Source organism: Mytilus trossulus, chromosome 14 (genome assembly GCF_036588685.1).
Source record: "Mytilus trossulus isolate FHL-02 chromosome 14, PNRI_Mtr1.1.1.hap1, whole genome shotgun sequence".
NCBI lineage: Eukaryota > Metazoa > Mollusca > Bivalvia > Mytilida > Mytilidae > Mytilus > Mytilus trossulus.
This window is the reverse complement of record NC_086386.1, coordinates 74239107-74265770: the sequence shown is the minus strand read 5'-3', so window position 1 is coordinate 74265770 and position 26664 is coordinate 74239107. Positions and strand designations below refer to the sequence as shown.

Genomic DNA, 26664 nt, shown 5'->3' with positions numbered 1-26664 from the left:
AATTTGGAAACTAGTTTGCGTTATTCTTTGGTTATCTCAATAAACACTGGTAATAAAGAGATAATTGTAACTGCAATCCAGTGCACCGTTACGATTTAAATATGAACATAGAAAAACCTTGCAGCTGAGTAACTAGTGACAAAAACATGCTACATTTGAGTAAAATGACTGTAAAGATTTTACCTATATCAGCCGTCGCCATATTGGGATAATCGTAATTGCAGTTACTATTATCTCTTAATACCCGGTGATAAAGCTAATTCTGTTTGTTTATATTTAGAAAAACACTGTTTGATTGATTTAATAATAATTTACAATGTTGACGCACATGAAATTGTAAATAAGATCATTGTTTTTTTCTCAGAGAAACTGTCAAAAAAGAAGAAAACCCGAAACCTCAGAAGAACGTCAGGTTTGTATTTATAATAGACATTTAACAAAGTTGTTTCTTTTGTTTCCGTTTTTAATGGTCGTTCATCTCTTCCGTGGATTGGCTTTTGCTACTATAATAAAACCAAAATACAAAGGTTTGACATTGCGTTGTAGTGTTCTTCATCTCTATAATTATCCCTTGTTTAATTTGTTTTGATTGCACTTGAATCGATGAGTATGATATAAGGGTGGTACCTAACATTACAGGGTTTAAGTTTTTTGAACTTTTATATTTTGTCAGAGGGTCAGGGTAAATATCTTGTCAACATTTTATGAAAATAAAACGCGACAAATTAATTTTAGTCAAGTTACCAACTTAACAATACTCACGTATAATATTAAAACTAATCAGTTATTTGGCAGTACCGTAAATTGCCTTAAATAAACCCATCATAGATACCAGGATTAAGATTGTATATTTACGCCAGACTCGCGTTTCGTCTTAAAAAGACTCCTCAGTGACGCTCGAATAAAAAAATGTTTAAAAGGCCAAATAAAATTGATTCTCTTTTTGCACATAATCAACTAATTTTAGCGACGTTGGTTTTAGAATATACATATGGTTTACTTTTGATTGATAAGACTAATAGGTTGCACGACATATATATATATATATATATATATAAGCAATGTAAATATGTGTAATTCGTTCAGTTTAGCTTTCCAAAATATCCTACCTTAACATTGTAAAGTATTTATGATAAAGATTTGTCAAGAAAAGAGATCAACACTATTGAAAAATTGCCTCATTGTGGCGCAGATTATGGATATGATAGTAAAATAAAAGACCAAAATTAAAGGTGAGTAATCAAAAAAGAAGTTACGTTAAAATATTGATATAAGAACAAGTGCATTGAAATTGAGACATTTCCCTTGAAAATATCTAAATATGATATCTTTTATAGAGTTACAACAACGGCTAAACAATACAGATACAGATGCAGAGGATGTGGGTAAGTGTGATGTTATGTAGTTTTCTTTCAGAAGAGTACAAAAGACTTAGTACAAGTGCACAGTTCATTATGAAAATAGGGCAATTATTTCAACAGATCTGTGTCTATCAATTTATAACCTTCATTGTCAATACCATACACATTGAATCAACTTTCCTGAATGGTATTATCAGAACGCGCGTAAATTATATATGGATTATAACATACGCGCGTTTTATTTTAGACCCTTTATCAGTCATAGGTCCAAATATAATATCTTTGAGTATTTATGGTAAAACTCATTTCCACTTCTCATTCTTAATTAGTTATTTATCGTCAGACTCTGACCTTTACCTATTTTAAATATATTTGGGAGTATGTATTCTACGCTTATATATTTACTGTTAAATTCTAATTCGTTAACTCAAACGAACATAAAATATTTATCAATTAACCACAAACTCTAACATGGGAAACGCCACTTGAAGAGACAAGCGCACATTTTATTATAAATATGGGCATTAAAAGTTCCTAAAAATACACAGGCATTAAGCAGCCTGTACTGGTTTCCCCATACTAGTGGTTTACAAACCTGAAAATAAATGATATAATTGATAATATTTTTTTTTTTGGCAAAAGCTACTGTACACTTTGACTTCAATGGCTCGAATGACTTTAAACCACCTGAGTTCACACGTGCATGAACTCAATATCCCAAGTGAACTGACATTACTATAATTAACCGAACACGTGTCAACTATAAACCAACAACATTTTTACATGTTCGATTTTGTACAACTTTGATAAATACATATAAAAGACTGTTTCCGAGTAAACAAATATACCACCATGATAAAGAGGACACAATAGTTAATTCAACAATGTTGAGCCGAAGAACTGTTTTTTTTAACTTTTGGAGAACAAGTATTGGGATAATAGCAGACATCATAACTATGTTAAGTCCTGTTTATGTTAATACTTAACCTCAAATATTTAAGACATAAAAAATACATGTCCTCATTCAGTAACTTAGTCAGTGGGTGCATTATATTAAAATCTATTAATTCATATTATTCATATCCTCTTTTCCCTACCTCGGGACTAATTACAGCTTATCAATTTAAATATCGATACTTGCCTGTCGCAATTTATATGTCACGCTCGTCCATGTTCCCATTTTAAGGTCATTACTTGTTTGAAAATAGGTGGTGACGATGCTCCTAACACAAAAACGTTGAGACAGTGTTTTAAGATGTACATGTTTTACGATCCCGATTTGTTTTTTGTCTCAATTTTCCGTATAAGTGCCATGTTGTCGCAGTTTTAGATCTTTGAATATGAGAAAAGATGTATCAAATGCAATTTGAACTATAGTGACATACTCTACTGGGTATAAATGGAGGGTAATACATGTATATCAGGAGAAGCATACCACGTTTTAAACTCTCCATACTGGAAGTAATGTGTTGATCTGGTTAGTCACTTCAATCTGTCTTCTGAATAAAATTCTGAGAATGGGGCTACGATCATTGAAAGACGAACCTATGATTGGGATCTAGATGGCTGTTGATTAATAATATCGATGTATTTCCGTTTTAGTTATCTTAACCCAATATATTCATGTTGACCTTTTCTTTTGTTCTGTACGATTGGTTTACTTTGATTTGGATTATGTTGAATAAGTACACACATGTCAATGTAAACGTTTAAATGCATAAAACGGAAATAGTGAACAACATGGGGATTTTGCCTCCATCATTATAACTATGATGAATAGTTGTGTTATTGACAAGCATAACACATCCTTTTATTTCTATATGATGGTTCACGTTTACTTTTCTAAATTTTTCTAGTCTCAATACAAAAAAATAACAAGTTTTGTTATTGCACATTACATTTTGGATTGTGTGCATAACAAACATCTTTTTGGTAGACTTTAATGACACATCAAACGAATGGATAACAACGGTCATGTTCCTGACTTGGTACAGGCATTTTCCTATGTAGAAAATGGTGGATTGAACCTGGTTTTATAGCTAGCTAAACCTCTCACTTGTATGACAGTCGCATCAAATTCCATTGCATTGTCAACGATGTGTGAACAAAATAAACAGACACAATAAGTAGAAATGTCAAAAATATGGGTACAACAGTCAACATTGTGTTATCATCTTAATCACTATAAAAATAACAAATGTAACGAAGAAGCACATAAAAATATGTGTGTCTTTTATTTATTTTTTTGTCTTAGGTTCTTTGATATGTGTTTTGATTTACAAATATAATTTTAACTCTAAATTGTGTACATTTCAGGACAGAAATAACTTCTGAGTAAGTACTCCTATTCAAATTTATTAACGACAAATATACTGAAAAATTTATATATACAATTGATACAGAAATGTGATATAATATAATAATGATAAATACTTTATCTAAAGAGGGTAAAATCAGTAAGAATATTAATAATCTCCCCCGATGCCCTCTGAATAACTCAAAATTTAGCAATAATATAACATATACGTTGACATACGTAAAACTTTTTATGCAAAAGCAAATGGCGAAAAACGTACAGAATCGTTTCATGAACATATTTTGTAAATGTCAGATATCAAGACAAATATATAAACGCCTAAAAAGTGTACATAACAACACCAATAACACAAAAAGGAACTATAAATGTAATTATTTATAAATATTTCGGATAACAGATATCCTTCATCAGTATATATGATTGTGATGTTGAATGAATCAATTATCAGTCTACTTAGATTAAGCTGTTACAATCTTGAAGTTTATACAATTAAAAAGGTCAAACCGAACATCAGGTAAGACGCTTGCACAGTTCTAAAAATGTGTTAAACACGACATAGATTATATGACTATTTACATCAGAGAGTTCAAATATATGCTTTAAATTAAAAAAAATAATGTGCGATATGAACTAGCACAACTCCAACGGTATCTATAATAATGATGTTACAAGAAAGATTGCGTCTGTAAGAATTCCAAATAAACAGCACTGAACGGTCTAAATTTGTCAATATTTCAGATTTGACAACGGTAGTATAGTTACATTAGAATCTGATATGTTTAAAACCAACGGCCGTTAAAATATAATAATAAATTTTGACTAAAGTAAACTAGTTGAACGTGGCTTGGTACTTATACATCCCTCAAAAAATTAAGCAATCTAAATTGTTATATTCAACAGATTTATTTTAGAGATGAGTAAGGTAAAGAAATAGAAAGAAAAATATATATATATTGATTTTTCTTCATCTGATGATTACTTTTTTAGTTTAGAAACCAGAAATTATATTAATTTTATTTGGACTGTTCTTTCATTTCTATCATTTTGATTTATACAGGAATACTGTTCCAAAGAACTGTACTTGAATATTGAAATGTTTTTTTTTTTCATAAAATTTGTTCTCGGACATGGTGTGACAATTATTATCTGATGAACGCAAAGAATTATATCTTGCATTAATATATTCACTTGTACACGGAAACATTATTAACAGCAGTACATACTAATATATTTGAGTATCTGACATAAACCCAAATGTGTTCATCATATCTTATTGTTGAATAAACGCAGCCAGGAACACCAATAAATATGACAGACGAATTAATGGGAACTTATCATATATTTCTGATAATTTTACCGACCTATTCAAATATCATCAAGCTTAAAAATGTTACCTTTTCCAGCGGCATATCTTATCATCTTGAATATAGAAAGTGCACACACAAAGGATCGATCATAGATCCAATACATAGTAGTATTACATTCAATTTTATTCCTACTTGATATATGTTAGTGGCATACACTATATCTATTTAAAAGTGTTTTTTATGTTTTAACATTTCACAATATTGTGCAGTTTATCTTATCATTATATTGATTTTTTGCAGAATGGAACCTATGTAAGTATCAGCTTCATATCATTAAAATAATACCTGAAATAAGACAAATATTCAATGATTCAATATTGAGTTCTTGAGTGTTAAATGATACTTGACACAGTCTGAAACCTTGACCTGCTTAATGTATTATGGGGAACTCCTCCCTGGTGTAAACGAACTGTGGTGCACCTGTATAAATTTGAAACAATTGTTATACAACTTATAAAAGGTTTTTCTAGAAATATTTGCCTTTTCCTCTAGTACACAATTTTGTAAGAGGACACGTTACATAGATGTTTCGAAGATACGTTCCGTTATAATAACAACCGAATGACCATGCAAGATAATCTGTATACTGTACTTTAGAATTTAGGTAGCTTTCTTGGTTGTAAATTAACTACTTGACACATATTTTGGTTGAATACATGAATGAAAGCAAAGACGGTAGGCAGCATGACAAAGTCAATGATGGGAATCGTAATATTTGGTAAATGTGAAATATTCTAAACCGACATTCTTACAATTTCATGGGATTGAAATATCACTAAAAAGTTTACAATCTATAGGAATCTACACTGAAAGAGGAACAAATACCAGCTGTTTTTCTTTTTGATATTCATTTTTTCCACATCGTGACCGAACGTGACTTATACCCGATTGTGACTGTTTTGCTGAGTGTTAGCTATTATTCGTGTGTTTCTCTGTTTTATATGCTCTCCCATTTATTTGTATTGTAGTCCTATCATGTAATGTTGTCATTTTAATGTGTTATTTAACATTGTTATAACAGCGGGAGGTTTGGAAGGCCACTAAACCAGGTTCAACCCACCATTTATTTTCTTAAAATGTGAACCAAGTCAAGAAAATGGCCATTGTTATATTATAGTTCATTTCTATGTTTGTTTCATTTTTGTGTTGTGTTTCTGTTGTGTTGTAGTTCTCCTCTTATATTTAATGTGTTTCCCTCAGTTTTAGTTTGTAACCCGGATTAGTTTTTTCTCTATCGATTTATGAATTTCGATCAGCGGTATACTACTGTTGCTTTTATTCTCCAAATAAAGACAGCAGACGTACACCGCTTTTCGAAATTGAAAAATCGATTTAGAAAAACACTCAAATCCGAGTTACAATCTAAAACTGAGGGAAACACATCAACTAAAGTAAACCCCGCCACATTCAATATGTATGTGCCTGTCCCAAGTCAGGAGCCTGCAATTCAGTGGTTGTCGTTATTTGTTACATATTTGTTTTTCGTTAATTTTTTGTACATAAATTAGGCCGTTCGTTTTCTCTTTTGAATTGATTTACATTGTCATGTTTTACATAGCTTACTATGCGGTATGGGCTTTGCTTTTTGTTGAATACAGTACGGTGACCAATTCTGTGATATTTCGCTCTCTTGTGAAGAGTTGTTTCAATTACAATCATACCACATCTTCTTTTTTATATAAGAGGAGAACAACGACACAACAGAAACACTAAAATGCAAAAAACACAGAAACGAACTGTAAGATAACAATAGCCATTTTCTACAAGTCAAACAAAGGTTCAAAGGTCATGTATAACACAATTTGAAACCAAGGTAAAGTTCAGTTGAAATTGTAGATGATCAAAATCTAAAGATAAAATGTTTGAAATTGCAAAAACAATCGAAACTCTGTTAATTTTGGGTTTTATTTACTAATATTATTAATTTGTATTATTTAACAAATTTAATTCGTTTAGGCATAGTCACATGTTAAACTATATTTTCGAAGGTAGAGAGAAAACGGCGTATAGCAAAAAGCATATTGACTGGCAAAATGCATATCGCACGGTTATTTTTAGAATATCTAAAAACTGATATACTTTATGACGTCATGTACTGAATTTCAGGATATTGTTTTGAAACACATGATATCTGTGATCAATAATTTGACAGAAAAAATCTTCAAATACATATTAAAGATGTACAAAAAAAAAAGTAAATTAAATAACAACTAATATGTTGTTATTGTCAAGGAGACAAATTGTAATATTTATAAAATTCCAACAAACCTAAATGACGAGTTTGATACAAATATGGTCAGAAATTAATAATATAACAAATATAGCCTTTGTATGAGGTCAATACAGGATATATCGACCCAAAGAAGTATATCGACCTCGGACTTCGTCCTCAGTCAATATACTTCTTTCAGGTCAATATATCCTTGTATCGACCTCATACAAAGGCTGTATTTGTATAATATTGACTTTTAAGAATAAACCTTTTACAGTGCAAGAAGAACCAGAAACTATAGAACACTTACTCATGCTACTGTGGGTGGTTTGTCATATTGTAGTAGAAATCAATCTGGTTCTGTCTGAATGTTTGAATTCATGAAGCAACACCTATTGATATTTCAATAAATATGGATAGTGTTATCTTTGGCCCATATGAAAACTATAATCTATGATAGTCATTTTACTGGAAAAGAATATATCAAAGATGCAAGATGAAACGCCGCAAATTGGGATTTGCTTGAATTGGATTTTTTCTATGGCTAGCTTTATTGTGTGCAACAATAAATGGATATGTATAATGCCTGTCAATCCATGAAGAAGAAAAAGATATAATCAAAAGCCACTTTATTGATTTCTAAATTACTTTCAAAATGTGATATTCGAATATCCCTAATATTTCTTCGTGTAGACCAAGGATACTAGTGCGTGCAGTTCGCAGTTTCAAAGCTGATTTAATTTTATTTCATTAATTTCATTGTCGTTTATTTTTTTGAACGGTTGATTGGTTGGAATTTCTAAATTGAGTACTGTGTGTGTGGCTTCTTATGTTTTCGTCAGACGATAAAAAATTAAAAATATTCGCTTAACAAAAAACTGTTGGCCCTACATATCTTAAACCACACATTGATTGGATGATAAACAAAATATATTATGTCACAGGAAATGAAGAGCGGAAAGGCTCTTCAAATCACTACGTATAGTATTATTGCCTGCGTTGCACTGACATGTATACATTTGATGACATTAACGTGATTTTTTTCTAAATTCTCATTCTATAGAGGCATTGCATCCTTTGTCATACCGACTTAAACTACGGATTCATTATATATGCCCCTAAATTAAAAAAAAACTTTTATTTTTTTCAATTTGAAAATCTGACGCGAAACCGACTAATAATTGCTCTGTAAAATAGCTAAAAAATCTTAGAAACGCAATGTTCAGAACAGAATCAAGATACAAGAAGATATAGTTAATGATTTGTCCGCATACAGGGAAACACCTTGTAGGTTGAATTTTAAAGCTAAAAGAACTTTTAACCTACCTGCTTTCTTCAGTTTTCGTACAAATTCTTTTAAAATATGATGATTTCAATATTTCCATTTTGTTTTCCCAATAGTCAAATTTTTAAGCATTTTGCATTAGATTTACACAACATTTTTGTACATATACTTTTCCAAAACGCATTAGATTTTGATCAATGACGGAAATGGACTGAAATATCCACAAAATTGATATAATTTTAAATTTCAATGTTAGACTAGGGGAAATAATTAAATCAAAAGGACCAAAGTCACGTGATGCAAATCATATGAATAAAGGACCCTTGATTTAGCCATATTAACCAATTGACTAGAGTTGAACTTATGTTTGGAATACGGTTCAGTAAGACTGAGGATACCGGTATTCGTTTAGCTGTTGTATATCTTTTTCATATATTTGTATTGTCACTTCTTTTTATTTTCGTAATTTGTTGTCTTAGTCTTTAATATCAGAATGTCACATTTCACGTCATTATTGAATAATACATTTGTTTATTTGTTAGTTGAATCGTATGTTTAGCAACGTCTAAATGTGTGCTGTAGTTGAATAGAAAATATCGAAATTCAATAGAGGTTATCAGGTTTATAAGGAAAGGATTAAAACCTCACTGTTGATTGACGTGACTAAATTTGTACTACAGGTCCAAAGTACTACACTCATTTAATCACAACAATTTTAAAGTTTTGACCAGTTATGTAATACTATCTGTATTCGAGATAACATGATCCACTGAATTATAACAGACAATTTTCTTTAACACATTTAATGAATATCGTTGTTAAATGTTTTTCCTTGAAGCGTGCTGGAAAATTTTGTTTAATTCAGTATTTTAAAGATGATTTGACATTCTAGATTTTTTTTCCCAAATAGAATTATATTTGTCCAAATCATTTAATTTCAATGTATTTGCATTTTTTATACATTTTATAACGATTAATGTTTTTCTATTTATTGTAGAGAATTTTTGTAAGTATACATTTTATTTGCCTTTCGTAAGATATTCGTTATATAATTATATCTGAGTTAGTCTGTTATCTGCTTGTTACTAGGTCTGAAAAAAAAACCAACATTTTTTTCACATAATGTATGGGACCCCAATTTTTAGACCCCGAAGGGATTACAGTGTTCCTCAATAATACTGTTCATGGTATAATAATAAATAAATCGATACATGTACTACTGACAAACATCGGGACCATGTACATGTAGTTTAACCCTTGTTCGTCATTCCATCATTCCTTCATTCGACAACAAACTATAGACGGAATGTTTCCTAAACGCATTTACAGACTGTTGGTCTTTAGTATGTGAATCTAATATAAGCTACAGATTGATAACGTTTGGTTCCGCTCTGCTGATTTTGGCAGAAATTAAGCGCTAAACTTTGAAAATGTCGTAAACATAACATGTATATACGTTTGTTTCCTTAACGCATTCAAATATTTTGAGTTGATTTTTAGTTTGTGAATCTATTGTGATGTATACATTAGGTTCCATTCCTCTGATTTTTGCCGAAATCAAAGCTATGATTTGAGCTTTAATAAATTCGTTATAATAACAGTCGTAAAGACTATTTTTTTTAAAGTCCTACCTACATTGAGCTTGCAATCGTTTTTGAAAACGAGGCCATACATGTCATTCTGACACATCAATGTATTGTTTTTGTTACTCTTTGTCATCTGTAATTTAATGAGTTACACGGCAGAAATACAACATAGAGCTGAAAACATATTTAAGAAATGGTTATCAATCCACGAAGTGTAAACATGTAAGGACCAGTTTATTTCATCATGTTGATTGTTATGTCTTCCGCGCTATTGTCTGGTATCATGTGATTTCAGCTCCCTGCTTTGAATATAAAAAAAAAACATTAATTGTTGCTAAGATGGTGTTTGTTATACAATAATCAGTCGCTTTCACTAAATTATGTTGGATGATGTGCGACACATTTTAACCAGTTATATATTTGTATTCGAGATAACATGATCCACTGATTTATTACAGACAATTTTCTTTAAAACATTTGATGAATATTGTTGTTAAACGATTTCTTTGAAGCGTGCTGGAAATTCTTTTTTAATTTAGTATTTCAAAGATGATTTAACATTCTTATTTCTATATCTTTTTTTCCAAATAGAATTACATTTGTCCATATCATTTAATTTTACTGTATTTGCATTATCTTATACATTTTATAACGATCAATGTTTTTCTATTTATTGTAGAGATTTTGAGTAAGTATACATTTGTATTTGCCTTTCGTAAGATATTCGTTATATAATTATATCTGAGTTAGTCTGTTATCTGCTTGTAACTAGGTCTGAAAAAATATTATTTTCACATAACGTATTGGACCATAATTTTCAGACCCCAAAGGGATTACAGTGTTCCTCAATAATACTGTTCATGATATAATAATAAATAAATCGATACATGTACTACTGAAAAACATCGTAACCATGTAGTTTCGTTATTCCATCATTCGACAACAAACTGTATACGGAATGTTTCCTAAACGCATTTACAGACTGTTGGTCTATAGTATGTGAATCTAATATGGTAATCTACAGATTGATTAAAATTTGGTTCCGCTCTGCTGATTTTGGCAGAAATTAAGCGCTAAACTTTGAAAATAGCGTGAAAATAACATGTATATACGTTTGGTTCCTAAACACATATAAATATTTTAAGTTGATTTTTACTCTATGAGTCTATTGTGATGAGCTACAGATTATATTAACATTAGGTTCCATTCCTCTTCTTTTTTGCCGAAATCATAGCTATAATTTGAGCTTAAACAAATTCGTTAAAATAACAGTTATTGAGACTAGTTTCTAAAGTCCTACCCATATTGAGCAACCGTTTTTGACAACGGGGTTATAAGTGTCATTCTGACACATCAATGTATTGGTTTTGTTACTCTTGGTCATCTATAATTTACACGGCAGGAATACAAAATAAGTACTGAAAACCTATTTAAGAAACTATTATCAATTTACGCAGTGTTAACATGTAAAGACTAGTTTATTTTATCATGTTGACAGTTATGTCGTCCGCGCTATTGTCCTTATTTGACAATATGTGTGTGTTTGATTCCATTTTTTTGCCTCATAATTGTCTTTTTATTTATCCTACGATAACCAATGCAGTCACAATTCATTTTGAATAACAACAATGACCTTTGCATCTGGTTTCCATCATAACAATAGAAACAAATCACTGTATTGCCAGAAATCACTTTCAAATTATAGCCAATAACAGACAACAACCAATGATAAATTTATTGTACAATTTTTATCAGAAATATTATACAAACTGAAATGCCACCTAGACAGTTAAATGTCTGATTGTCCTAGACTCGTCTTTTTTTTGTCCGGATTTTTCTCCTAACTGTTTTGAAATCCAAACCGAATATTATTTAAGATTAGTTCACAAAGTAGTATGATGTTGTTCATAAATTCAAAATGTCAATCCAACAACTCTTCAGAACTTCTAAGAACAACAATATATCAATGTCTGAATAACTTTTGTGTCTGAATATATGATTACTACTGAAACTTCTTGAACACCGTAGAAGTTTGAATGTCTCACCGTAGATTGTGATCGTTCTTGAATCATTATGCAAGTCAAATAGAAAGTTCTTATCATTCCATCAATATCAATGATTGCTCAAGTGATTTGTTAAAAATTTTTTGTAAACAAATATAAATGGTAAACAACCCGATCATGTAAACATCTTTTGGGCCATACACAACAAAGTAGGTCAAGATGAACTTGAGAAGAACGATATCATAACACTACCAAAATTAAGAAAGGCAAAACATATGACGCTTAAATGCATTAAACTTTCGATTAACACAAAAAAAGAAGAACAAACGACGAGAGTGCTTAATATAAAGATGAAACAATGTGATATGATTGAAAATTTGACAGCTATCCACTAGATACCAATTAAGGTTGCATTCTTGTAATTGATTGCTCCATAGGCTTACAATGTAAAAAATAAAAAAATTTACATAGAAAACAAATTCATGTTCATATCATGAATGTACTAATGTGAAATTGTGATTTAATTGAAAAAAAGGTGATCTGGCCACGAAGAATAAAAAGTTAAGCAATCCTGAAGTCAAAACATTTTTTCTACTTTCTGTTTGCTATTTTTACTAGGCCGCACCACTTCCAGTAAACATGATATCCTTCCACTTTCCTGAATTGATATCCCCAAAAGATGCAAGATTTTTTTAAAAGTCTATATATATGTTTCAATTCAGCATAAACCTATAATCAAACAGAAAAAAATGAGTTCAGAAAAAAATGCACTATTTTGTTTCACTCCATGTTTTGACATGCACCGGAAACTGGAGTTGTAATTCAAGACTAGTATCTTTAATGAGTAGCAGTCCTGATAATTTTTTTTAAAAGTTTTATCATGATTAACCGGGTAAAAGTTTGAATACTCAAACTCATTTTTAATAATTATGTCGGTTTTACTATTTCTAACTCTTACTTTTGGTTCTAAAATACTGGCATATTTCTATCAAATAAACAGTGACGTCTTACAACAGTATCAACACATCATTTCAATCCGGGTTTCACTTTTACATCTTTTTCTTGTTGGTTTCATCAGCAATCAACGTTTTTTCAAAAACATTTAAAATACTTAACTCTTTACCGTTCCTATGACCCGAATTCGGGTCATAAGCACTTTTTTGCGTAAAATTTAGATTAAAACCTTAAGTTCTCTGTCATTTGACTATCAACAGATTTCACCAAGGGCTTGAATGAAACCTGTGAGTTTCAACTACACATTAAAACGCCAGTTGTGTATTTTGGGGTTGATCTTTATGGTAAAATAAAGCAATTAAACTATCGTCGTTTTTTTAAAAATCTGCTAAAATTTTGTAGAAAAAACTTAAGGATTGTGTAAATCTTGAATTATCGAAACATTGTGTTTGGTTTCTATAAACTGCAAAAATCGGTTCTTAATGGATTGTTTTCTTTCAGTTATGTTTTGAGCTTTATAAAATGAAGGTTCAATAAGTTTTCTTATGATTAGTTTCTACGAAAAACGGATACAAACAGTTAACATTGTCAATATGTCAGTAACTTTCAGCAACTATTTCTTAGAATTTCTGCCAATACCACTTAAAACGTGCATATTGTTGTTCCAGAGGCCAAATAGTATAAATAAAATGCATTTCTTACTACTTGTGTTACTTGGTTTTGACATTAAATCATAAGTACCCCCCCCCCCCTTTTCCACCCTCTTCCCTATTCTCCCCGGGTTCACACACCATTCCACATTGTGTGTTGTTTTAAAAATGTAAAAAAATGCAGTTTTGACGTCTTTCTTAGTATCTTATTATAATCTAATATTTGTATGTTAATGGTCAACTTATAAATAAATATTATAAATAACATTGAAAATAAGTATGAATTTAATCAAATTTAACTGTCTGCCTCCGTAGCTGAGGGGATGCATCTAAGGCTAGTAATCAAGCGATCTGAGTTCGCATCCCGCAATGGTGAATGTACGGTTAAAAAAAAAACCATCACAAATATTAAATAATTTGACTTGACTTTAATTCTAATTTCAAATTAAAAATGCTTTTTTCCTTGTGACAAAGTAAATTGTCTGTTTTTTAGCTACAGTCGTTTATAGAATAATAGAAACATACATATTAAGATAATCTATTACAAATCGGTAACTAAGGGATGCTGAGGCTGCCAGATTTTTGGTTTTCTGCCCTTTAAATGATTGTGGGGATAAAAGTGTGGATGCACTTCAGTTGCACAGTTGAGCTACGTTTTTTACCCCAAAAGCTCGAAAATAGCAATTTTGACCCAAATCACCACATAGCATGTTTGGCTATAAAAATTGCTGTTTCTCACATAAATAGACCATTGAGGGTTCTTTTTCGTGGAGATGTTATTCCTAACATTGTATTTGAATGCTCTGTTGATACTATTTCCATATATAAACTACAAAAAAAGTCCATTTTGTATCGAAATTTTACAATTTTCCGATTTTTTTGTTGTTGTCACGTGACATTGAACTGATTATCACGTGATCAAACATGACAAAAAAAAATTACAAACCTTTCATTAATAATACTGAAAAACTGTTTTCTATAAAAAGTCTTAGTTGATAAGACTACTAACAGTAACAAGAAAGTTATGAATGATTGAAATTTGATCGTTCTTCTGCGGCAAAAATAGTGCATTTTTTGCCGAATGGTAAAGAGTTAATACTCAAGTATTACTGACGAGATATTCAATGTCGAAATGTAGATCTGGTACAGTAAAATTTGTACCATTAATGCTGTTAATACAGATAAGAAATTGCAACAGAAAATCAGACTGTTTCAGATTAAATTTGATGGTTTATATACAGAGGAATGTTAGATTATAATGACATTATGTAATGTATTAGAAAAATAACTACCAATTAGCAGTTAAAAACCAGAAAGCGTTGATAAAACAAGAGTTTAAGGTCAATGAATTCCCAGGGAAAAATAATATGAATGTGGTTGTATGATTCTACAAGTATGTACTCATTTTAAAGTGTTAGAATTAGATAGAAAACCAAAAGATATTTGGAATCAAGTTTTAATTTCTGCTAATATGTTTTATATTAAATTCATAGACTGGTCCGTCACCTTTTACTAATATTGAGTTAATTTGTTAAGTTATAAACTCATTTATTATCTCTTATAATCTTTTACAGAGGTCAATACCTGTAAGTATTGTTATGTTATGGCATATATTTATAATAAGTATTTGCATTTCATGTTATGTTTTGGATCTTTTCTAACACTCGTGTTCTTTCTCTAAACGGCCTTTACACTAACGGACATAACAACAACTTATGTTATTTATTCGTCATTAATAGATTTCAGGCTGACAAACTGTTAGAACTATTTTGAAATATTGAAACAAACAATTATACTTATTTGTTATAACGAAACTGTTTTATTTACTTCTTTTGTACAATATCAAGCATGTTGGCCTTTTAGATAATAACAAATTGGTTCATCAATCTAAAAATTTGTTAGATTATTGAAGCACCAAATGAAGATAGTAAACAAAATATATAACTTAATCAGTGAATAATAAACATATAATACTAGATCCAGGAAACACAAAATATTTTTTTTAACTGCTGATGTTTTCTCCCTTTGGTGTCTTTCATCAAACCGTTATATATATATATACATATTTGTATCTTGCAATATCTTTTGCTTTTAAAAGACACAAAAAACATTACACATGCATATTAGTATCAGTGCAATAAAGTTATATTAGTTATTGTTAATCATTTTTCATTTTCAGTGATTGTAAGCATTGTGGGTAAGATTTTGTTGCTCTTTTTTTTAAGATTTAGAATGATTTTAAAATTTGTCATAAACTTTAATTTAAAATATAACTAAATCGTATGAGTTTAAAAAGTATCACAATATACTGGACACATAAGAACATTCTAAAAGGGGAAGTCCATTCAAACCGACAAAATCAAACAATCAATCAACGGAACAAGTGATAAACAACACAATAATCTTGACTTGATACAGGTACAGGTATTTGTAGAAAGAAAATGATGGGTTACACCTGGTTTTACAGCTAGTTAAAGTCGTGTTACATCAATAATCTGGACTTGATATAGGTATTTGTAGAAAGAAAATGGTGGGTTACAGCTGGTTTTACAGCTAGTTAAAGTTGTGTTACATCAACATTTTAAAATATTTCAACAAAATATTCTATTAACAAAAAGGCTGCTTTTTTAACAGAATAAATATTGAAACCATATAAATGTGCTGAAGCAGAGGAAAACAAAGGATCGTTCTACAAAATTACTTCTATGGCAAACATAAACACTGGTCTGGTATTGTACAGAAATCGTAACAGATTTAATGGGATTCAAAATTAAAGACAAATATAAAATGATACAAAATCAGTTGCATTATATAAGAACAGCAAAATAATAATACAAAGTAGAAATCCAAGTTTGTCAATTAGAACAACATAACTGCCCCTTGTAAGAAATGAAAGCACATTCAAGGATATTTTTTGTTATTCATTTAAAGAAGATTATCTTGGTGTTTTGCAACTAATATCAACAAAAAAAGGTTAGCAAATTATTTGTACTATGTGAGAACATTGATCATATTGATATATGACGTTTGGAAAACGTATTTAATGTACGTTCGCAACAAAACATTTAGAGAACTTAGTATATATTCCATTGTGATTATGGACTTTCCAAATTGATTTTCCTCTGAGTTCAGTATTTTTGTGATTTTACTTTTTTCCAGTAGAAAACATATATGATATATGGGCATTTAAAGTATAATCATGTATAGCCAAATCCATCAATGGTATACCTCAACCTGAGAGATTTTTTTTATTTTGGTTTCATAACTATCGCATATCTTACTTCAAACTGGTTTGAAAGAGAACATAAAGATACCAAACGTATTCAAACCTATACATAAGTAATTGATTACGCATTAGCAATAAGAAGAGAAAAGAAAATGATAAAAAAATACAAAAAACAGTTTACAAAACATCGAAGGTAAAAGACTGAACTACATCAGCTCCTTCCGGTAGTATCAGGTGCTTTGTACGGTTTATCAGATATGCCAATTGGTCGTCGAAAAAAAAATCCTAATAAGAGTAATTACAGAACCAACCATTATATTTCGTTACACCTATTCGCACATATATGAATGTCATGTCGTACGTTCTATAGACGACGATGAGCAAAGTCAGTAACGAAATAAAAAAATCAAAAGCACATATATATCAAACATTGTGATAACAACTGTCATATTCCTGACTAGGTACAAGCTTTTTCGTCTGTTAATATTTTTTAAACATGGTGTAACTTATTTACAAAAACTAATCACGATGGTGTATCTATTTTACTTTTTGATATTTTTAAATCAGCGAGGATGTTTTAGTGTTATAAATATTACATTTCACTGAAAAATATTGGTTTAAGTATTTATCTCTCATTGTTAAATAAAGATATATATGGCATGCATATTGCTTAATGTACTTTACTCGGTATTTTATTAACTTTTAGAAGAAATACTGTTCATGCCTTCATGAAAGAACTGTAATACAGAATGACTATGCTAAGATTTTCACCTGAAATTACTTTGAAGGACTAACGAGTAGTTATCTATAGATTGTTAATCATCAGATCTTCAATGTTTGTAGTACGTCTAGGATTTTTAACATAGAGGAATCAGGGATCGGAAATTAGAAATTTATTGAAGAAACTGTACTGTACAATTAGTTACGTAAATGCCATAAGTTTATGAAATTATTGTTAATTGTTTTGCAAATCTATATTTGACATTTTGTACTTTCAAGTTTTTCTTCAATCTTATATCTTTTTTATCCTATTATCCTGATGTTTGTGAACTCTAATAATCACTTGATAGATTTTTCAATATATATCAAATTGTACTTATAGTATTGTACTGTTAGTCATTAACATATAAAATCAAGCACGTTCATATGCTAAAAAAATTTATAAAGATATTTAAAACAAACATCATATTATAGTTGAAAAGGCTTAAGTTTGCATGTTCGATAATAGATCGAATATTCGCAAGTAGCCATTAGAGAAAATGGATCGAAATAAAGTGTACAACCATGTAACAGCAGCCTTGTGTTTAAAAAGTCCATTGGAGTCGATGTATAATCTTCAACATTCAAATAGTGCCTCTGTTATATGTCAACTATTCGAGAACTTCTCTATGGACGTTATACTCGAGAAGCATTTTGCTTATTTTTGTTGTTGGGTTGTTTTCTTGGTGTATTGGAAGAAATACTTAATAACTTTATTAATTAGTAATGATTCAAGTTATTCGAGAAATAACATCATTGACTAAATGTATTTTTATTTGTTATACTTTTTTTGTCAGAAAAAGAGGAAATCTACTTAAAATTTCAGTTTTAATCTCGTGTGTCAATCCCCAAAATATGTAAACGATTTCGTTAATGTACGTATAAGTCAGATTAGAAGTCATTTTGTGTTACCTGGAATATTACCTAATGAACAAAATAAAATTTTCAAAAACTGTTTTTATCTCTAGGTACTTGTTATTCTTTTATACAGAACAAGACAGTAGAATACAACATGTTTTTCATAAACTTTTTGAGAAATAATAGTGCATAGAGCATTATCATTAACATGCGTGCATTTGGTTTAATAAATGTGTATACTAAGTCGATAGCAAATGTTAATTACTCAGCTGATTAAATATTTGCATTGCAATGAAATACACGTATAGTCCAATTAGTTTAGATAATAACCTTTACCATTTAATATTTCTGTCTGTTTGTTTTCTTTTCTTTTTTTGCTTTGTCCCTTCCCTATATTTTATTTTTGCAAAACTATGACCATACCTTTTTTTGTAACAATATAAACATGCTCAATTCTATGTTTCAATGGGCAAAAACTGTCAAATTTATGTCTATCGATTTGATTCAAATTCTCATATTTAATTTATTTCCCTACTACATATATCCCAGTTACAAACATAAAAAAATACTCATTTTAAATACATGCCCTCGATAGAATGTATCAGTATTTCATGTGTATTGGAGTCTCGATGCCATCTGTCTTACGATAAAGCTGACCTCTGAAAACTGTTAACAGTCATATAACACTATATCAACATAAGTACAGATAAAATCGGATAGTAAACATTTAGTAAAAATTAAAACCACAAAAATATTAAACTCTAAGGAAAATTCAAAAAGAAAAGTTCTGATCAAATGCCAAACAAACAAAAATTCAAACACAACAAACAAGTGGATAACAACTGTATTGGTAAAGGCATTTTCCTATGCAGAAAATGGTGGATTAAACCTGATTTTAAAGTTAGGTAATCACATTTGAATGATAGACGCTTCAAATTCCATAATATAAAATTTTTCTAGGTTTGTTGGATTTCATATTAATATTAATCATAGTTTTTACCTGACTGTATAACAATGATTTTTTGTGGATTAAATGAGTCAATTAAATGATTTATGGGTAAAATACCTCCAGCTAAGAAGTTGAATAAACTGCTAAATGAATACGAATGCAATAAAGTCGAAGTATGGTTTTCAAATTGTTAATTGCTCTACAAGTTCAGTGGCTTATTTCTGCAATATTTGCAATTTAGTGGAAAGATGTCAGTACAAAAAATATAACATAGCAATCTAAAAAACCAAGAAACTCGAACACTGCCAATAACTAGGAGTGATCTCAATTGATCCAAAAGAGTGAGCAGATCCTGTTCTACGTGTGAAGAAAAAAAAATGCTATATCAGTGTTTAAAATAATACAAAGGCTATCTTGTCGACGATACAGAAGTTTAAAGTTAACGTTTTCAACCGTGTCGAGTGACTTTTTATATACGTTCCCAAACCTTTCAAAAAGTTACAATATTCGATAACGCACTCACTCCTTTCTTTTGTTAACTTTATAGTATTTTATGCATAATCATGTCTTCCTGAGTGTTTTGTATATTGTCACTTTACAAACCAATTCTAACCTCAAAGTTTAAAAAAGTAAATATTTAGTTTATGCTTCAAAATCAAGCAAATTTTGATTCACCTATGTGGTAATGACTGACAATTTATATTACGTAGATACTCAAATCATCCAGAACATTTAATGATAGTTTGTTGATGACAAACACGCTGAATAAACTAATATGAAAAACCAATATCGAAAAGAAATTGACCAATACACATACAATCACTTATATGTTAATGTAAAATATCAAATAGTATATAACAGAAACCCTGAACTACGAGGGGAAATCTAAACGGGAAGTGCCTATGCAAATTGCAAAATTAAAAGCTCGAACATATCAATTTACTTTTAGATATTCCCCCTGACTACCTGTTAACCTTTATATATCAGGAATACTAAGTACAATGACACATACATTAACAACTATAGGTCACCGTACGGCCTTCAACAATGAGCAAAAACCTTACTGCATAGTCAGCTATATAAGGCCCCGAAATGTCAAATGTAAAACAATTCAAACGAGAAAACTAACGGCCTAATTTAAGTACAAAAAACGAACGAAATAAAATTATGTAACACATCAACACACGACAACCACTGAATTACATGCTCCTGACTTGGGACAGGCACATACATATATAATGTGGCGGGGTTAATATAAAAAAGAAGATGTGGTATGATTGCCAATGAGACAACTGTCCAAGAGACCAAAATTACACATACATTAACAACTACATGTCACCGTACGGCCTCCAACAATAAACAAAGCACATACCGCATAGTCAGCTATGAAAGGCCCCGATATGACAATGTAAAACAATTCAAACGAGAAAACAAACGGCCTTATTTATATAAAAAATGAAAGAAAAACAAATATGTAACACATAAAAAAACGACAACCACTGAATTATAGGCTTCTGACTTGGGACAGGCACATACATAAATAATGTGGCGGGGTTAAACATATTAGCGGGATCCCAACCCTTCCATAACCTGGGACAGTGGTATAACAGTACAACATAAGAACGAACTATAAAAATCAGTTGAAGGCTGTACTGTGATACAGTCAAACCTGTATAAACCGGTTTGACATTGCGTTGTAGTGTTCTTAATCTCGATAATTATACTTTGTTCACTTGGTTTTGATTCCACTTGAATCGATAAGTATGATATAAGGGTAATACCTAACACTACAGGGAGACAACTTTGTAAAATCAGCTAAACGTTTTAATTACGTTGTATTGTTCAGACAATATTAAGCTTCTCAATGATCAATATTAGTATTTGTTTAAACTGCTATATATTGAACCATTATTTTCTGAGAAAATGATTGGTTCAAGTTTTTTGAAATTTTAATTCAAAGGGTCAAAGTAAATATTTTGTCAAAATTTTATAAAAAATAAAACGAGGCACTTTAATTTAATTTTTTTTAGTCAAGGTACCACCTTAAAAATACGCACGTATAATATTCTAAGTTATCAATTGTGAAATACTGATTCTCTCTCTTTCAGACATGCTATAATTATATAACAAACCCTTAGAACTAATTATTGATTTGACAGTACCGTTAATTGCTTTAAATTGATTCTCTTTTCGCACGTAATCAACTAATTTTAGCGACGTTGGTTTTAGAATATACATATGGTTTTCTTTTGACTGATAAGACTAATAGGTTGCACTACATTCATAAGCAATGTAAATATGTGTAATTCGCTCAGTTCAGCTGTCAAAAATATCATACCTTAAAGTGTTCATAATAAAAATTGTCCACATAAGAGACCAAAGACATAAAATGACACTTTTGAAAGATAAACTAATTAGGGCGCATAATTTTGATACAAGTGAGAGGTTCAACGCTATAAAACCAGGTTCAATCCACCGTTTTCTACGTTTGAAAATGCCTGTACCAAGTCTGGAATATGACAGTTCTTGTCCATTCGTTTTGGAGGAGTTTTGTCATTTGATTTTGCTATTTGATTATGGACTTTTCGATTACATTTTCCTCTGAGTTCAGTATGTTTGTGATTTTACTTTTTGATATGAGATTCAAATGTTTAAGCAAAATTAAAGGTGAGTATTCAAATAATAAGTTACGTTCGAATATTAATATTTAGAAAGTTAGACATCTCCCTTGAGAATATCTAAATATGATATTTTTTATATAGAGTAACAACAACAGCTAAACAATACAGATACAGATGCTTCGAATGTGGGTAAGTGTGATGTTATGTAGTTTTCTTTCGGAAGAGTACAAAAGACCAAGTACAAGTGCACAGTTCATTATGAAATCAGATATGCAATGAAAACATAGATATGTAAAGCACAAAGCAAGTTTTCCCTTTTCATAAAATTTCATTTTATGTTAAAGATGGTATAAACAATTATTGAAACAGATCTGTGTCTATCAATTTATAACCTTTATTGGCAATACCATACACATTGATTCAACTTTCTTGAATGATATTATCCAAACGCGCGTAAAGTATTTATAGATTACAACATGGAACATTTTAATTTAGACTCTTTATCAGGCCCAAATATTATATCTTTGAGTATTTATGATAAAAGTCCTTTCGACTTCTCATTCTTAATTAGTTATCTATCGTCAGACTCGGACTTTTACCTATTTAAAGTGATATCGTATATTCGGGAATATGTATTCTACGCTTATGTATTTACTGTTAAATCCTTATTCGTAAACTCAAACGAACATAAAATGTTTATCAAATAACCACAAACTCTAACACGGGAGACGCCACTTGCAAGACAAGCGCACATTTTATTATAAATATAAGTATAATATTGTGGAAAGTTCGTAAAAATACACAGGTATTAAACAGCTTGTATTGATTTTCTCATACTAGTGGCCTACAAACCTGAAATAAAAAAATATAATTAATAATATTTTTATTTGGCAAAATGCTACTGTACACTTCAATGGTTCGAAAGACTTTAAACCATCTGAGGTCACTCGTGCATGAACTCAATATCCCAATTGAACCGACATTACTATAATCAACCAAACACCTGTCAACTATAAACAAACAACATTTTAATATGTTCGATTTTGCACAACTTTCCTAAATACATATAAAACACATCCTTTTCTTTCTATCTGATGGTTAACGTTTACTTTCTAAATTTTCAAGTCTCAATACAATGATTTTAAACAAGTTTTGTTATTGCACAATCAATTTAGGAATGTGTGTATAACAAACATCTTTTTCGTAGACTTAAATGACACTAAAGACTGGTTGTTGATCCATTTTTCATAATAAACCATTACTGCAAAGTTTTATTTGTTGCTTTCCACATAAGCTACTAGTAGTTGTTTTAATTCAAATTGTTATTTTAGTTATCTCATCTTATTATGTTTACTAATTAAGGAGACGGTTGTATTATCCGAATGCTTTGTATCTTTAAATTCTTTTACCTGTAACTCGTTAAAGAAACTAAAAAGGATATGCTCACATCGGTGTGTATAAAAAGCAATTATAAACCATACTTTTACAAACCAAACATATGTGTGTCTATTATTTAGATGTGTGTCTATTATTCATATTTTTGTCTTAGGTTCTTTGATATGTGTTTTGATTTACAAATAGAATTTTAACTCTAAATTGTGTACATTTCAGGACAATAATAATTTCTGAGTAAGTATTCCTATTAAAATTTATTAATGAAAAAGTCATATTGAATGGATACAGAAATGTGATATAATATAATAATAATAAATAGTTTTTCTAAAGGGGGTAAAATCAGGAAGAACAATACTTATCTCCCCTGATGCCCTCTGTTACTCAAAATTTCACAATAATATGATATATACGTTTACATACATACACCTTTTTATGCAAAAACATACGGCGAAAAACATACAGAATCGTTTCATGAACATATTTTGTAAATATCATATAAACAAGACAAATATATATATTGATTTTTTTTTAAGTAGATAAACTTCATTTGATGATGACTGTTTTAGTTTAGAAACAAGAAATTATATAAATTTTTGTTTGAACTGTTCTTTCATTTCTATCATTTTGATTTATACAGGAATACTGTTCCAAAGAACTGTACTTGAATATTGAAATGTTTTTTTTTACATAAAATTTTTTCTCGGGCGTGGTATGACAATTATTATCTGATAAACGCAAAGAATTATATCTTGCTTAAATATATTTACTTGTAAACGAAAATATTATTAACAGCAATACATACTGATATATTTGAGTATCTGACATAAACACAAATGTGTTCATCATATCTTATTGTTGATTAAACGCAGCCAGGAACACCAATAAATATGACAGACGAATTAATGGGAACTTATCATATATTTCTGATCATTTTACCGACCTATTCAAATATCATCAAGCTTAAAAATGTTACCTTTTCCAGCGGCATATCTTATCACCTTGAATATAGAAAGTGCACACACAAAGGATCGATCATAGATCCAAGACATAGTTTATCATTTACTGTTCCGTATATTGTAGTATTACATTCAATTTTATTCCTACTTGATATATGTTAGTGGCATACACTATATCTATTTATAAGTGTTTTTTATGTTTTAACATTTCACAATATTGTGCAGTTTATCTTATCATTATATTGATTTTTTGCAGAAAGGAACCTTAGTAAGTATCAGATTCATATCATTAAAACATTTTATTATACCTGAAATAAGACAAATGGTCAATGATTCAATATTGAGTTCATGAGTGTTAAATGATACTTGACACAGTCTGAAACCTTGACCTGCTTAATGTATTATGGGGAACTCTTCCCTGGTGTAAACCAACTGTGGTGCACCTGTTTAAAAAAAACAATTGTTATACAACTTATCAAAGGTTTTACTAGAAATAGTTGTCCTTTCCTCTAGTACGTAATTTTTTAAGAGGACACGTTAAATAGTTGTTTCGAAGATAAGTTCCCACATAATAACAGCCCAATGACCATGCAAGATAATTTGTATACGGTAGCTTTCTTGGTTGTAAATTAACTACTTGACACATATTTTGGTTGAATACATGAATGAAAGCAAAGACGATAGGCAGCATGACAAAGACAGTGATGGGAATCGTAATATTAGGTAAATGTGAAATATTCTAAACCAACATTCTTACAATTTTATGGGATTGAAATATCACTTTAAAGTTTACAATCTATAGGAATCAACACTAAAAGAGAAAAAAATAGAAGCTGTTTTTCTTTTTGATATCTATATTTTCCACATCGTGACCGAACGTGACTTATACCCGATTGTGACTGGTTTGCTGAGTGTAAATTCGCATTGCTATAAGACGTGTCACGGTACTTTTCGATCCGAAATTCATGCGTTTAATTTTGATTTAATATTTATTATTCTCCTCGGATTTTGTGAAATGTTTTATCGTTTGTAGTTGTAAATCTTATTTTTTTCTGTTTTCGTGTGTTATGGTAGAGATAAATAATCATTCAGTTCATTTGGTCCAACTAAATTAATACGATATATTTTGTTTACAGTTTGATTAAGAGAAATACCGACATAGCTAGATATCAAATTGTTTATCTAATTACTACCACACTTTTAATATTAATTATTATTGTATAGCAATTTAATATTTTCCACATAGAGTAACCAAAAGTTAGCGTGCAATAAATTTTCAAATTCATGACGTCACCAACGACAAAATCTTAGTTTAAACCAATTTTTACTTTTAAATATTATATTGATATACAATAAAAGAGTTATTGCATGAACATGGGGGAATATTGTCCCTCGTAGAACATATATTGCACTCGTAAGCTCGTGCAATACAAAATTATACTCGGGACAATATTCCTCAATATTCATACAATAACCCTATAGTATTGTAATTTATATTATTATTAATAAATGTTATATCAACATTACAAACCTAATTTTGAATTCTATCCAAATTCTATCCTATTGTTTAGGAAATTTTCGAAATTCCAATGTGACGTCACTTAAATTTGTGCGTTTATCGATTTGGATAATGAGGATGTGAATTTTTATATGCTTGTGATAGGATATGAATCTATCAGTTTTTATGTTATAGTTAGTCACCGGGTTTATCATTTATATCTAGTATACATGTATAGTCATTTAATATATAAAAAAAAATACTGTTTGCTAAAGTATAAATTATTTTAAATGATAAGGATGTTCTTATCCTAAGCAGAAAACCCTTTATTTGGCACAACTTTTTTTAACTTTTGGTCCTCAATGCTCTTCAACTTTTTACTTTTTTATGCTTTCGAACTTTTTTCATCGCATCTGGCGTATTAAATGTTAAACCTGACACCTAATGTTAGCTACTATTCGTATGTTTCTCTGTTCTATATGCTCTCCCATTTATTTGTATTGTAGTCCTATCATGTAATGTTGTCATCTTTATGTGTTATTTAACATTGTTATAACAGCGGGAGGTTTGGAAGGCCACAAAACCGGGTTCAACTCACCATTTTTTTCTTAAAATGTGAACCAAGTCAAGAAAATGGCCATTGTTATATTATAGTTCGTTTCTATGT

At 30.0% G+C, this 26664-nt stretch overlaps 1 protein-coding gene across 1 annotated transcript in view; it reads left to right on the top strand.

Moving 5' to 3' along the window:
• The window catches only part of LOC134695900 (transcription intermediary factor 1-beta-like), a 105895-nt gene extending 102169 nt beyond the window's left edge, over positions 1–3726 (top strand). Inside the window, exons 2-4 of the mRNA XM_063557383.1 lie at positions 365–412; positions 1338–1385; positions 3678–3726. Coding sequence (XP_063413453.1) covers positions 365–412; positions 1338–1385; positions 3678–3699 — 118 coding nt within the window. The 3' untranslated portion in view covers positions 3700–3726. The remainder of the gene's footprint in view (positions 1–364; positions 413–1337; positions 1386–3677) is intronic.
• The last annotated feature ends 22938 nt before the right edge of the window (positions 3727–26664 follow it).